Source organism: Pollachius pollachius (genome assembly GCF_949987615.1).
Source record: "Pollachius pollachius genome assembly, chromosome: 2".
In the NCBI taxonomy this organism is placed as follows: domain Eukaryota; kingdom Metazoa; phylum Chordata; class Actinopteri; order Gadiformes; family Gadidae; genus Pollachius; species Pollachius pollachius.
In genome coordinates, this window is record NC_136935.1 from 45,146,349 (window position 1) to 45,161,448 (window position 15,100).

The window sequence follows — 15,100 nt, forward strand, 5'->3', positions numbered from 1 at the left end:
GACCGGAAATGACATATGTAAATGTTGCACCAAAACTTTTGGTGCCATTATTTTAATATATATTATTATCGGATCTTGATATGCGTCATATTTTTGCATTTATTCTCATTGAATTAATTTAAAAGAGAACATTTATCATAATGGAATACTATTAACGTTTAGAACATGTAGGAACCTTAACTACTGTATGTGTTCCCTGTCGGACACATGAATAGGGCGGACGTCAAGGGAAAACGTGAGAGTTGAAATCAAGTTGATGTTCAAATGTTTACTTGACGGGTTTTATAGAGTTTAAGCTGTATTGTCGAATGTTAGATATTAACACGTAAAGCAGTGCAAAATCCTGGGGAAAGTTCTGGAAATAAATATGCAGAAGGAGCTTAAAAAGAGGTTGGTCAATTTGTTTTTCCAATAATAACATATTGTGCATGTAATAATTTACTGTGGAACCTTCATATCCGTAGTGTTCTGCCTCTCGTTTGAGTTGTGCGCCGTAACTGTACAGCAGTGATCATTACCATGCCGTGTCTCTCCAGTGAGGCGGTCGAGTCTGACCAGAAGTCGGCGGACTATGAGGTGGGACAGGTCTCCGGCAGCTTGTTTCCAACCCCCCCGGCGGGGTCAGGGTCTCTGTCGGCCTTGTTCAGTTCAGCCGCCCCCGCCCCGCTGCTGTTCATTCCAGCGCCGAAGGTAAATAAAGAAACCTCTCCCGGAATGCACCGGTCTAGGCTGATGATAATCACAGCAATTGATCACCCGTAGCCGCAATGGACTTAGAGGACATTGCAACCTATTATGTAATAAGTATTATGATTGTATTTAATGGCGAGAAACCCATCAATATTGCACCTCTACGGACAGCTTGGGTCTTTGTAACTTGGGTCATGACTGAGCAACTTTATTTTAATACGTGTGAAGCCTTCAATTCTTAAGTTTTCTAAATTAATTAAATGCCTTAGACTTCTTCTTTCAAACGCTGATGCGATCGCCTATTACAGGCTTGCGGTTAGATCAGCCATATTAAAATATCAATACCAAGCGTTGATTTGCGTCTACTTTGTATTGTTGTCATGGCAGCCCACTGAAAAGATCCCGGAAGTCAAGAAGCAGACTGAGCCAGCAGGGGTCAAAGCTCAAGCCCTACAACGCCAGAAAAAGTCACAGGATGAACCTGCAGACTGTCAGCAGCTGGTAGACAGGTGAGTCACTAGTGCTGTTAGTGGACAGGTGAGTCAGGCTGTGTGTTGCAGTATTAAACTAAGGTTGTTGTATCCTGCAGGGAAAGCGCGCTGCAGAACGCAGACAAACAGGAGCAACAGAAGAAGCCGCCGAAGGCAAACCGGAGGAAAGCTGCCGTTGCCTTGGGAATGGATGAGGAAGAGGTGGTCCACCCAGCGAAGAGACCGAGAAACCCACCTTCAGCGTCCAACAAGGAAGACGAGGAGAAAAAGAGGAGGACGGTGTTCGTGGGGAACCTCCCTGCCAGCTTCACCAAGAAGGTAAGGCAGGACCCTCTAGTGGACCCCAGCACCCTGTGAGACCCCTCTGAGCATCTGTCTGGTTCCCTAGGGCCTGCTGAAGCTGTTCAGAGAGAAGGGGGCCGTGGAGTCCACGCGCTTCCGCTCAGTGGTAAGAACACCTCTCCTCTCGCACCTCCCTGAACTAGTGACACATCTCTCACCTGCACCTCCTCTCTCCTCCTGCACTCCCCTTTACTAGTGACACATCTCTGACCTGCACCTCCTCTCTTCTCCTGTACTAGTGACAAATGTCTCTAACCTCACTCTGTGTGTATGTCTCTCTCTACAGGTGAGGGAGGATCCATCAGATTCTCTTAGAGTGGCGACCATCCAGTAAGTGTCAAAAGATCACGTTGCCATGGTAGCGGGCACCATGGGTTGCCTGGATAACAGAGTCTGTCCGTGTCTTGTCAGCATCCTTCAGAGCCTTGGTTGTGTCTTGTGGTCAACCTGTCATTTTGGTCCACAGGCGTAAAGTTCACCCCATGAAGCAGAGTCTGAACGCCTATGTGGTCTTCAAGGACGAAGAGGGGGCTTGCAAGGCTTTGGAGAGGTAGGGCAGCTCCCACCTCATCTTTTTATCGCTAAGCAACACATGAACTACTAACAGCCACACACACACCTTTCCACAGGAACGGGCTGGAGGTGGCGAAAGATTTCGTAATCCGGGTGGACAGCGTGACAGAGAGCACGGTAGGTCACCTGACGATAGGCCAGAATGATCCCCAAAGCACGCTTAGTCACCTGACTTATCCTCAATGGTGGACCGGTGCCGTGACCCTCAACACTGACTCTCTGCTCAATGTTTCAGCATGACCACAAGAGGTCTGTGTTCGTGGGTAACCTGGCGTTTGGTGAGTCAACCTCTAGGCTGTCTGAATGTAGAATAACACATTTATATACCATTAAGGCGCATTCCTAATTGCAGCAACCTGGGTTCGATTCCTGCCCTTTGTTGCATTTCTCCTTTGCCTTTCCTGTATCTTATTGAATAAAAGCGTAAAAGTGCAAAAATGATAAAACTATATGTATATATGTATAGTTATAAATATATCAATGTATTGTCAACCCATTCCTTATCTATGTATTGTGTAGAGCTGACGGAGGCGACTCTGCGGGAACACTTTGAGGGGTGTGGTGTCGTGACAGCCGTGCGTCTGATCAGAGATAAAAACACCGGGCTTGGGAAAGGCTTCGGCTATATCCTATTTGAGGTGAGGGCCTCTCACATCACTGAGCTGACATAGCCATGTGAACGAGATGTACAAGGCTAGTCATTATTAAATGAGTGGTAGGGCAGTAACAATAAAAAAATCCCGTCTGGCCTACCTTATGCGAGACAACTTCCTGTGTGTGTTCTCCTGTGTGCAGAGCGCTGACTCAGTGCAGCTGGCTCTGAAGCTGGATGGCACCCCCCTGGCGACACGTAAGGTCCGTGTCAAGAGGTCCGTCAAGAAGGATAAGAAAGTCCCACCCAGCAGTGCTGCCGCAGGAGGTGGAGCCAAGAAGGGGTCCACTGGCCCCGGACAGGGGGGTGGGGCGAAGGAGAGACAGGCGCCAGGAAAGGGTGTGAACGCGGCCGCCTTCCAGCGTCGCATGGCGATGAAGACGAAGCCGGCCAAGCCGTCGTCTTTCAGGGGAGAGATGGCCGACAGCACCAAGACCAAGAGCAAGAGCAAGAGCAAGAAGAAGTTCCAGAAGATAAAGGGTACGAAGACCAAGGGCCAGAAGCCCAAAGGTGAAAAGCCCAAAGGTCAGAAGCCTAAGGGCCAGAAGACCAAAGGTCAGAAGACAAAGGGCCAGAAGTAGAAGATTCACATTGAATAACCTTGTGGCCACGGGGGGACACTTGCAGAGTCTGGGACTTCCCGTTTAAAACCCACTTGTTCTCCAGGGTTCTGAGGTTCTCCGTACTGGAAACAGAGCCAACCTTTTTTATTTTAACAAAGCAGTTGGGTTACCTGTATATCATGTTTAAGGGCCTTTGTTTGACACGTCGGAGTGTCCCCAAATGTAAAATGGATTGGTCGATCGATCATAGATCTGGAGACTCCCATGTGTGATGTCACAACATTAGTCTAGGAGATGGTGTCTCACACCTGGTGGTTGATGCAGCCCTGTCCTCTGTAAATACTGTAAATGAACCGTCAACACAGGGAAATAAAACAGCAGTCATTTCGTTCACCTTTTTTTTTTACTTGTTTTTTTACATTTGAAGAGGTGGAGAGCCACTTCAAAAGGTACAGAACATTCCATGACCATAAAAATAGTTTCAGTTTAACCATACAGGTGTGTAGGAGCCGACAGCTCAGGGGTATACCACCCAGCAGTACAGCGTTGCTATGAAGAGGTTAGGTATCCTACTTACAGAAACATGACAACCTGACCAACCAATGAGTGGAGGGTATGCTTCAGACGTGCGGAACACAGCCTGTATGGACCAATCAGACGTCTCAGAACAATAAAGATAAACAATGTGATGTCATCAAATAAACAAGTCTAAAAAAAGATTCCCTTGGGTTGCCGTGGTAGCAGTCGAGCCACGGTTGCCACGGTGATAGATGTTTACTCTAGATCGTCTTCGCTGAGGCTCTGAGCAGTCACGATGCGCTGTGGACAGGAAGATAGAACAGTTAATCCCTGTCACTACTAGGACCCCTCCCTACCACTTACTCCCCGTCACATCACTAGCACTTATCAGAACATTTCATAACAACAGAGTTAGCAACTGACATGCTTCTAAAATAATCAATGGAAGCTACTGGGTCAGAGTGAATGAAGCTAGATCACAGCATAAGTGGAAGATTTAATCTGAAACAGGAAATAAATATTTAAGAGAATACCACCGAGTGCATCATCAGTTGGTTTTAGCACAGCATACAATGAGTACACGGGTCAGGATCGGATGTCAAATTAAGTAGAGCAAAGAAAGAGGGTTCAGAAGTTACGGATAAAAACATAAATCCAGTGCCTACCAAAACAAACGGCACAATTCAAACCTGCTGAGAGTGACAAATCTGGAGAACCCATTCTATTCTGACCCTTGATCCATTTGGTAATACTGGCTGATGGTGGGCAGCTTAGTTAGTGAATATAAAAAAACAATGATATACATCCCCTAAAATCCAGTATCACTTGGCCTCTAATTTGTATACATTAGTGTGTTAATATATATGAGTGTGTTACTATACATAAGTGTGTATTTTAGTGTATATCTAATATACATTAGTGTGTATAATTGTGTGTATTGGTATACATTAGTGAGTTCATCTAATATACATTAGTGTGTATAATCATGTGTGTTAGTGTGTATTATTATACATTAGGGTGTATTAGTGTATATTAGTACACAGTTTGTATTTGTACCTAGCTGGAGATGGGAAGCTTGGCGAGTGCATTAGTATACATTAGTGTGTATATTAATGTACATCAGTGTATTGTTACCTGGCTGATCGTGGGCAGCTTGGTGAGTAACATCTGGAAGACGGGCGGTGGGAGGGTCTGCTGCAGCACCTGGAGCAGCTGCTGAGGCTGACCGCACACCGCGATGGCATTGGTCAGGTGGTCCACACCCGTCTCGTAGTCACCTGACACACACAGGAAGCTGAATGAGACCACTAGCGCCTTGCTCACCAATTAGCGTTAGTGAACACAGTAACCCACTCTGGCTGCTTTGGAGTAATCCAACAGTTACTGTCCGATCCTGAGGAACCAGCAGTCAGCAGGTAGCGGTGAAAGAGTAAGCATGTTGGCCTTAAGCAGCGTGCACATTGTGATGAATCAACTAGCATGAGGTTAGCAGTGCATCAACTGTTATGGAGCAGTTTGCACAATGGTAGCTGTACATACAACTATTATGGAGAAGTTAGCATGGTGTCAGCATGGTGGGGCTCACCCTGTGCCAGTAGCTCCTCCCCAAGCTGGATCTCCTCCAGGAAGAACTTCTGGACGGCCTCCGCATCCTTCAGGTCTGGGAGCTACAATACATTAGCTCCACGTTAGCTCAACAACAGATTCCATTGAAGATGCAACACGTGCAGAGTGGCTGTTTCCAGTAACAGGGTAGAGTTCAGAATACTATACTAGGTACTAAGTCGTAGTACTATCAAGTCCTAGTGCTACTAAGTTATATTTCTACAGAGGCCTTCTACTACTACTTAGTCCTTGTACTACCGAGTCCTAGTTCTACCATGTCCTAGTACTACTAAATCGTCGTACTACTACCGAGTCCCAGTACTACTGAGTGCTGGTATACCAAGTCTTAGTAGTAAAGTACTACTGACCGAGTTAGTACTGATGAGTAGGAGGTGTTTGAGGAGCTTACCTTGGACATCCCAGCCCGGTCCTTGGCCACCTTCTGCTTTCTCCTCCCTGACAGAGGGAAACACATTACTATTATTATCTTGTGTCTCATGTTTGCAGCTCATCCTACTTTGACAATGTTCAAAATATTGAGATAAACTTGTGGTGCCCATATCACGTGATGCCCATGGTCATGTACATCCCCCTACAGCAGAACCAAAAACACACAGCCTCAGGAGTGGGAGTTGCCTCCCGGTGATTCGTTTATATGCAAATACATGTCTCAATCTGATATCCCATAATGGCAACAGTAGAGATAGTGGATACTGGGTCACTAGTCCACCCACTGACCTGGGCTGGGCTAGGCTAGGATCAGGTTCTACCAGTCGGACAGGTTAGCATACTGCTGGTAACTAACCTTAGAATCTATACACGTATCTCATCCCGGACAGGAAGCAAGAACATATGTGATACACATCTTCCGCATGTTGCACCCTTTAGCCTACCGACGCAGGGAGGCTCAGCAAAGACATGTGACAGATTCATACCCGTTAGCCTATCAACACTGGGTCGTCCAGGACGGACAAGTGACTGACTAATAACCATTAGTATACCGACCCAGGGACGTCCAGGTCGGATAAGTGGCCGACTAATTACCTGTTAGCCTAGCTTAACGTCACAGGGACGCCCAGGACCGACAAGTGACCCACTAAAACCCGTAAGTCTACAGTCACAGGGAGGTTCAGCATGGACAAGTGACCAAAATCCGTTGGCAGAGCCACCCGTCTCATCACTGCAGGATTAATGTTTTCAAATGACCTAAACCCTAGACGGCATGGTAGCAAGTCAACGCAGCTGTGTAATACACCGTGTTCATCGGGATGTGACTTCAGGGTTCGTCGGGACCACGATGACAGCTCCTCATGCCAGACATGCGCGTTACACCTTGTTACCGACCATATTACTACCTGACACGATACACCGCCTTTCTGGGGCCACTAGACCCGGAGACCGGAGAAGAAGCAGCAGGAAGGAGGAGGTCAAAACTCACGTTCCCGCAGCCTGTTCTTGAAGCTGGGGTCACTCCGTCTCTTACGGTCGAAGTAGATGCAGTAGCCGACTAGCAGCGCCCCGCAGAGCCCTGCCGCTAACGTGCTGGACCTCCCGCCCATCATTACTCCACGGAGGATATGTGTTGTTGATTACTTAGCGGTAATCGAACGGGTTTAGTAATGATAGGGCAATAAGATCAGTCGACGTCAGGCGCACAGGGAAGACAGGACCAGAAGGACCCCTTTAGGCTAGGCATGCGCCGGTTGTCGGCGCCGAACGCCTGAGTAAATGTCGATCTAACAAACTAAACACAGGCATAAAACTCGTGGGATTAGGACTTGCGTTGCGCAGGGGGATCAATAGACTGTCGAACATGTTTTTTATTTATGGTAATTGTTTCTAAATACTGGCGAAAATTGTGCAGCCGATTTTATGTCCCCCGGTAGAGGTCATCCATTCTCCGCGGAGTTCTTCACAGTTTGAGTACGATAGTATATACTTCTATGACACAGATGGTCGACAGGGGTCGCTGGCAGTCCGTCATAAAGCCCAATTGAAACCAAGCTTCGAAAAAGCCAGCTTTTGAAAAAGCCATGACTGCTAATGTGAAGGGACAACGGAAACAGGAAAGCCGCTAAAGGGACCTTAAAGGTCACAAATGAAAATCTTTGCGAGGAGAGCCGGTCTGTCTCCCCCCTCTCAACTCTCAACTGTCCTCTCACCTTTAAACCTCCCACTCTCTCCCTCTCTTGCTCTCCCTCCCACACTTTCTCTCCCTCTCTCATTTTCTCTCTGTCTCTCAGTCTCTCTCTGTGTCTATCTGGGTCACCATCCCTCCTTTAACATGGTCATAAGCTTTCTGTGCCCACATGACCCAGTGTGACAGTGACCTCTGACCCTCAGGTTCTATGCCCCATTAATCAGCTTGCCTCCTTCTACAAACCATAATACTCTGCTCCATTATACTCCTTGGAGTATGGACACATCCGTCTGGGCCCTGCACACTCCATGTGTGTGTGTGTGTGTGTGTGTGTTTGTATGTGTGTATGTGTGTGTGTGTCCCTGGCTCTCCTGGGAAGATCCATTCAACCATTTTCTTAGTTCCACAGAAGAAAGGCGTAAAGGGCACTTGAACATTTACTTCCCATTGTGTGCATCCCTTCTTGGCCAAAAGCCAACACAAAGTCAGCCAGCACCACTAATCGTAACATTCCTGTAGCAGGTGGGAAGACGGGCTACAACGTCCTGCTGACACCAAGTCCTGAGACAAGTTGAAATGGTTCAAACCGTGTAGTAGACTGCCCCAACTAACACTACCGCAGGTCCAGCCTCCGTTGGGGTCCCACACACTGCCTGTGGTAGCACTAGCTTAGCCTAGATGTAGGAATATAAATACATGTTAAATCGTCTACTGAAATCTTTCCTCACTGAGCTTAGCATCTAGCCTAACATCTAGCCTAGCATCTAGCATAACATCTAATATTGCTTCTAGTATGGCATCGAGCATAACATCTAGCATGGCATCCATTATAGCCACTGGTATATCTTAGTGTCTAGCCTTTCATCTAGCCTAGCATCTGACCTAGTGACATAAATATGGTTCTCGATGATCTCCCCTGGGCGGCGGGTACCCTTCCCCCATGTGCTTCTGACTCCACTCTCGGCTCACCTCACCTCCCTGCTGTAAACAGCAGAGAGGTGGACACTGTAAACAGTGGCCATGGCCACCTGGGCCATGTCAGACGAATGCGTTGAAGAACATTCAACCTCAACCCGTCATTAGCGAAGACGTCATCTTCCCTCCATGTGAGGGTGTGTTCTGCAGGGACATTTAAACACCGGGGGTGTAAACTAGTCTGGGAAGATCGTAACGTGGATACCACTCCCTCATAGAGACCTTTCTCACACACCACCTAGCAACACAGTATGAGTTTATGGGGACATAACACCTGTTAAGACATGAACACACACAAACACACACACACACTCCTTGAAGAAAGACGCCGCAGGTGTTATCAGGTCAAACTATATTTGGCAAGAAGATGGATTTTTCAAATAAAACTAGGAGTACAATGAGAAAGAACAATAGAAGAACAACTACAGCGGCAAGTACAGCGAGAAGTTCTCAGATAAACCACATTTGACTCTGAACAGGAAGTACTTGGATGTGGAGCAGAACACATAGTAGATCTTCATAAAACAATTTAAAAACACAAAGTATGCAACAGAATAAGTTTTATATACACAGTCTTGTATACAAAGTATTATATACACAGCCCTGCTGGAGAGGACCCCTCTCTCTCTCGTGTCCAACATGCTCAGGTCTGTTGTCATGGCGACGGCCATGTGTGTCCGTTGCGTCTCAGTAAACAAACGGGAGGGGAGGGCTTCTGGCCGGTCTATGGTCCAGCTGGACCGGCCCTGGTCCGCTCTGCATGGGTCGGCATGACAATAACAAAAAACACGTACAATAGACCTCTGGGCGTCGTCCCCAAGCTGCCTTCTTTGACTGCGTGTACCTGCCGTCTGCTTCACCTTGCGGCGGGCACCTCCCATTAGCGTACCTGGCGTTAGCCTACCCGCCGTCTTGTACCTGGTGTAAGCGTACCTGGCATAAGCACACCTGGTGTAAGCGTACCTGACATAAGCACACCTGGTGTTAGCGTAACTCGTGCCAGCATACCTGCCGTTAGCGTACCTGGCATAAGCATACCTGGCGGCACACCAAGCTCTCAGTTTGTAACTTCCGACATGTAAATTCCGACAACACGCAGACGTGACATGCGTGTTCCTCCAGTGACCGGGTGTTTCTCCAGGGACCGGACGTTCCTCCTGGGGGCGGGTGTTCCTCCTTGGACCGGGTGTTCCTCCTGGGGCAGGGTGTTCCTCCTTGGACCGGGTGTTCCTCCAGGGACCGGGTGGGTGATGGAGCCCTTCGGGGGGCCCAGGCCTGGTGCTCAGGGCTCCTTCTTCACCTTGACGTCCCCGGCGGCCAGAATGGTGGCGATCTCCCCCTGCATGAAGGCCCAGGGCACGCCAGAGCCCACCAGGGGGCATCGCTCCCCGCTGGGGCAGTACACCTCCCCGGCCGCGTCCTGCTGCTGCCGGATGCTCCCCTGCGAGCACGGGAAGCAGAACTTGTGGGCCGGCGCCGACGGGCACTGGACGAAGTGAGTGTCCTCCAGACGGCCCCGACACAGCGTGCAGCACAGCGGAGCCCCGCCCCCGACAGCCCCGGGCCCCGCCCCCGACGAGTCCGCTCGAGGCTCCTCCTTGGGCAGGCCGGCGGGGTCTGCAACGAGGACGAGGGCGGCCATGGGGGAGGGTCCCGTGGGCGGGAGCTCAGGGGGCGTGGCACGGGGTTGGGGGGAGGGAAGCCCGTTCATCTTGGAGGCCAAGCCCCCCTCACCGCTGAGGTCCGGAGATGACTTCCGTTTCACCCCCCGCGGAGATTTACCTGAACGGAGGAATAAATGTATGATCTTCAGTATTAGTATATTATTATTTGTATTTTATGATATACAATTCTTAAATAGCTTTGATATATTTAATACACAATTAATTTATTATCAATGCATTTATTATATTTTCTACCCCAGCATTGTTGAATACTTGATTAAGATTGGTAAATAACGTTCCAAGGGTGTGCTATAATATATATATTAGGACAATGTTGCCTTTTAAGAGTTCTGAAACAATGTACTACAAAAAATCCAACAGAAACAAAAACGGTCCAACCCGACTATCCACCACCTGTTACCTTGATAATAGTACAACACGCTCAATGCACCGCGGAGGAAGACCTTAATTTCAGTTGATTAAGTGATTATAAACCGTAGCCCACGATGGCTTATAGTTCCCGAGTTCTCATATCCTTTTAACAATATTTGGGGACTATCTACAGATGGTTTATTCGGTGTGTGTGTGTGTGTGTGTGTGTGTGTGTGTGTGTGTGTGTGTGTGTGTGTGTGTGTGTGTGTGTGTGTGTGTGTGTGTGTGTGTTTACCTAATTTGGAGGACGTGGCCGTGGGCTCGGACGCCATCACGCGCTGAAGGGTCGCGTGCTCCGTCTTGAAGGCTTGCAGCGCCATGAGGTGGCGTACAGTCCTGCTGCCGACCAACGGCTGCCTCGGGGAATCCTTCCCCTCCCCGGGACGACCCAGCGGCGAGGGCCGGCCCTCCAGCCCGGTCAGCAGACTGAGAGGAACCGCGCCACTCCGCCGCGGGTCGGGGCTCTGTCGGTTGAGCTCCGGCGGATGGTCGTCTGGATTTGGCAATCCGTTTTGAGTTGAGAGTCCGTTTGTCTGCCTCATGGTCGCTTGGCACTCCGGTCCTGTAAGTCTGGCCGGTCGGTCCGAAAGCGGGTGCCGATCCAACGACAGCTGTGGGGGCCGTGGTCCAAGTTGATCCCCGGCCGTGGAATGGGTCATCGTCTGGGGGTCCTTCCCGGGGTGATGGGGCTTCCCCGGCCCAGCGGACCTTCCCTCCTGGAAGCCGCGTGTCCGCCTCAGCTGCCGGGCGCTGTCGATGACGAACTCCACCCGGTCGGCGCCCTCGTAGTTCACGCAGCCGCGGCAAACGGGCTCGGTGAAGTCCCAGATGGTGGCCCACGGCATGCGTGGCAGGTCGCACAGGTAGCAGGACTGTCTCCGCGAGGCGGTGACGCTCGCGGACGACATGCTTTAGAAAATGCAACAAAAGAAATATAATAGTAATAGTTTATCTTGAATTTCCCTCGAAAGATGTCGTGTGGTCTACGTCGTATTCCTTCACCACGGGTAGAAACCGAAAGGCAGATAAATGTCAATAGAATCCCACAAGTTCCGTCCACCAGCAGACTGTTTTTACTACTGCACGCGCGCGCCTCCGCCTCCCGAGAGCTTGCGCTACAACTTCACAGAGCTCGGGCTCACTGTGACGTCACGTCAGGGCTGACCCCGGGCTCATGGCCGCCGAGAGTTCTATTTACCACGAGGCCCTCAGTTGCGCACGCGCCGTCAACATAAAATGCAAAAGAGCGTTATTAATTGGATGGAATATGAAGGACCTATTCACATCAGATATTACGAGTGCTTTTCCAAGGAATTAAAGCCATGCGTGTGTACAGACTGTATAGGTGTGCGTGTGTATACAATAGTAAACACACACATGTAAAGTAGTATGCCATAGCTGTTGCATTCCACAAAGTGACACGTCACAGTCCTCCACCAATCACACATTTCTGTCTGTTGCCAGGGCAGATTGTGTAAGAATGTGACGCGCGCTCGTGCAACCCCGCGGATGCACGAGGGTAAAAACGGGACGTCTCTATCATTTATTGACCACGTGGAAAATGTGTTACACATTATAAATTAAATATATTATGTATTAAATAAAAATGTGCGTTGCACATTATTATATATTAAATATACTATATGGGAAATATGTTTTACAAATGATTAGACAGTAAATTCAATATCTCTCGAGACACAACGTTGTTAGTCAGCAGGACGCCACTCTGAGTAAACGGCCCCTCTCTCCTCGTAGAACAGAGAGAGACAGAAAAAGAGAGGGAGAGATTAGTAGAGCTAGGTGAACAATGGCTTCTATTTTCATTGCTGCCCTCTAGTTGTCCGAGTCAAATGAGCAACAGTGCTCACTGTTACCCTGGCAACCAACCCTTACTAACAAGACCCATACCATGAGGAGAGGAGAGAAAAGAGAGAGAGAGAGAGAGAGATTTCAGTCTTTGTAGTCTGAGATTGTACATGTTTACCATGTCAATCGTAAGCATGTCCAATTATCCTACTGCTAACCTCAATGTTAGCAGCATTACGCAACAGTCTACCCGGCATGCTATGAGGACACTGAGGGTAAAACCCCAGGGTAGAACATCCTAAAGTAAACATCCCCACCATGTGGCTGTACACTCGATGGAGCTGACTCACACCAACACACTGCTGAGTAGTTGAGGTCTCAGTGAGGCCAGCATGGCCTTCTGCCCGACAACAACCCAGCATGGAGCCGAGGGAGGAGGGTGGTATGTCCAAAATAAACCTAAGATGAATGACAGACAGCTGGCAGCGAACCTCCAGTTAAGACCCAGTTACAACTTTTCACTCCTTCCAGTTGACCAGACCCTCTACTTAACCAGACCTTCCAGTGGACCAGACCCTCTACCTTACCAGACCTTCCAGTTGACCAGACCCTCTACCTAACCAGACCTTCCAGTGGACCAGACCCTGTACCTAACCAGACCTTCCAGTGGACCAGACCCTCTGCCTAACCAGAACTTCCAGTGGTCCAGACCCTCTACCTAACCAGACCTTCCAGTGGACCAGACCCTCTACCTAACCAGACCTTCCAGTGGACCAGACCCTCTACCTAACCAGACCTTCCAGTGGACCATACCCTCTGCCTAACCAGAACTTCCAGTGGACCAGACCCTCTACCTAACCAGACCTTCCAGTGGATCAGACCCTCTACCTAACCAGACCTTCCAGTGGACCAGACCCTCTACCTAACCAGACCTTCCAGTGGACCAGACCCTCTACCTAACCAGACCTTCCAGTGGACCATACCCTCTGCCTAACCAGAACTTCCAGTGGACCAGACCCTCTACCTAACCAGACCTTCCAGTGGATCAGACCCTCTACCTAACCAGACCTTCCAGTGGACCAGACCCTCTACCTAACCAGACCTTCCAGTGGACCAGACCCTCTATCTAACCTCCAGTGTACCTAGCACCGTTGCAGGTGGGGGAACTAGATCCTGATGAGAGAAGGTCCACCACCGATTCACACGGTGTCCAGTGTCTGCCATGTTGAATGAGAAGGAGACTGGATGGTGTTCTCTTACTGCCCCCCTCCCTCCACCAGGCAGACAGACAGTCCACTCATGAGGACGGGATAGCTAGCACAATAGCAGTCCGGCTAACGTGAGCCTCCTGACTGATAGAGAGGATCTGTGTTGCTGGAGCAGTGCCAACCGACAGAGGTACAAAGACCCCTTAGAGAATGTATTCAAAGTTTTCTCAAATCGGAATGTTAACAGACAGGAAGTTACATTAGAATTTATTGTTAAGACAGAATTTACAGAAAAATTAAAGCTAAACTACAGGAATTTACAGTAGAACGAATGCTATTAACCGAAAGGAAATTACAGTAGAATGAAGGAAGACTAATAGACAGTAAGTTATATTATAATTTATGGTAACAGACAATAAATTACAGTAGAATGAAGGCTAACAGACAGTAAGTTACATTGTAATTATTGCTCACAACAGCCTAGTCAAGCGCTTGGAAATTCCATCTCCAATGCCAGCAGAGATTACATCATCCTTCCCAGTAGGAACACTTTTCGATTTCACAACAAGCATGTATTTCAGATCGTCTGGGGGCGGAACTCTTTTTCCAGAAACGGTCCAAGGTTTGGAAAGTTGTGGTTGAAGGGCCTCCAGAGAGATCGCTGGGAACCAGCACATGCATCAACAACGAGCCTAATCCTATCCTTCTCTCATAAACAGGAAGGGAGTGGTTTCTTCTGGGAGAAGACGGAGAGATGTGGAGAACAGCCTTGATGGAGAGGGTCACACACACACACACACACACACACACACACACACACACACAGAAACAGAATCTCCAGCGAGATCAGCCTGACTCAACGTTACCTAGAATACACTTGGCTAGGGACCACATGGCAGGTGGCCAGTCTCCCGCGCTTTGCTGGATTCCGGAGGGTCGTTCCGTCTAATCTCCAACCCGCTGCGCATGCTCCACCCCGTGGCCATGTACGGTATTACGAGACTTAGTTTCATATATTTTAACCTCCCGTTTTAGCTTTCATACCTCAAGTACTAGTAGTTTTTTACAAGGCCTACACTAAACCAATTTTAACATACGAGATTGGACTTTTGCAGTACACATGTAATATACTTAATCATAATGGACTGTTCACTGAACAGTCCTGGGCCTTGCCCAAGAACGCTAGCTAGAGTTAAGCTTACCAAACCGAACAGAGAACCCAACTACACTCTGCTGGGAATTAGCCTTGGCTTTTATATATACACACAATTGACCGTCCCTACATGCAAATATAAGAAAAACACTGCAGTGGCGTTCAAACCCACGACGTTCCGGCGCCCTGCCGGAGACTGGAAGAAACAAGATACTAGACAACCCAAGTGGAGCTCTGATGCCACCTGCTGGACAAACCTGAACAGAGCCCCCCCCCCCACCCCGTTT

General features: G+C 48.9%; 3 protein-coding genes across 3 annotated transcripts; 1 reads left to right on the forward strand and 2 right to left on the reverse strand.

The window, feature by feature from the left end:
• The first annotated feature begins 233 nt into the window (after nt 1-233).
• Nucleotides 234-3,681, forward strand: rbm34 (RNA binding motif protein 34). Its single transcript, XM_079730046.1, has 11 exons — nt 234-390; nt 537-690; nt 1,078-1,199; nt 1,280-1,499; nt 1,570-1,629; nt 1,810-1,853; nt 1,990-2,073; nt 2,153-2,213; nt 2,332-2,374; nt 2,616-2,734; nt 2,892-3,681. Exons 1-11 carry the CDS (start codon nt 368-370, stop codon nt 3,327-3,329), a joined length of 1,368 nt encoding a protein of 455 aa, XP_079586172.1. The 5' UTR covers nt 234-367; the 3' UTR covers nt 3,330-3,681.
• A 14-nt stretch (nt 3,682-3,695) lies between these two features.
• tomm20b (translocase of outer mitochondrial membrane 20b) lies at nt 3,696-7,094 on the reverse strand. Its single transcript, XM_079730056.1, has 5 exons — nt 6,874-7,094; nt 5,845-5,891; nt 5,416-5,497; nt 4,965-5,107; nt 3,696-4,130 (listed from the first exon to the last, which is right to left on the reverse strand). Exons 1-5 carry the CDS (start codon nt 6,995-6,997, stop codon nt 4,086-4,088), a joined length of 441 nt encoding a protein of 146 aa, XP_079586182.1. The 5' UTR covers nt 6,998-7,094; the 3' UTR covers nt 3,696-4,085.
• A 1,791-nt stretch (nt 7,095-8,885) lies between these two features.
• Nucleotides 8,886-11,717, reverse strand: irf2bp2b (interferon regulatory factor 2 binding protein 2b). The gene is made up of 2 exons (XM_079730049.1): nt 10,882-11,717; nt 8,886-10,332 (listed from the first exon to the last, which is right to left on the reverse strand). Exons 1-2 carry the CDS (start codon nt 11,552-11,554, stop codon nt 9,833-9,835), a joined length of 1,173 nt encoding a protein of 390 aa, XP_079586175.1. The 5' UTR covers nt 11,555-11,717; the 3' UTR covers nt 8,886-9,832.
• Nucleotides 11,718-15,100: the final 3,383 nt, after the last annotated feature.

Coding starts and splice junctions, on each gene's coding strand:
- irf2bp2b (XM_079730049.1), bottom strand. CDS start 11,554: ATGTCGTCCGCGAGCGTCACCGCCTCGCGGAGACAGTCCTGCTACCTG. Junction 10,333..10,881: donor GGCCACGTCCTCCAAATTAG/GTAAACACACAC, acceptor TCCTCCGTTCAG/GTAAATCTCCGCGGGGGGTG.
- rbm34 (XM_079730046.1), top strand. CDS start 368: ATGCAGAAGGAGCTTAAAAAGAG. Junction 691..1,077: donor TGTTCATTCCAGCGCCGAAG/GTAAATAAAGAA, acceptor TTGTCATGGCAG/CCCACTGAAAAGATCCCGGA. Junction 2,074..2,152: donor GCTTGCAAGGCTTTGGAGAG/GTAGGGCAGCTC, acceptor ACCTTTCCACAG/GAACGGGCTGGAGGTGGCGA.
- tomm20b (XM_079730056.1), bottom strand. CDS start 6,997: ATGATGGGCGGGAGGTCCAGCACGTTAGCGGCAGGGCTCTGCGGGGCG. Junction 5,108..5,415: donor GGAGGAGCTACTGGCACAGG/GTGAGCCCCACC, acceptor TGTGTGTGTCAG/GTGACTACGAGACGGGTGTG. Junction 4,131..4,964: donor AGCTGCCCACGATCAGCCAG/GTAACAATACAC, acceptor TCCTGTCCACAG/CGCATCGTGACTGCTCAGAG.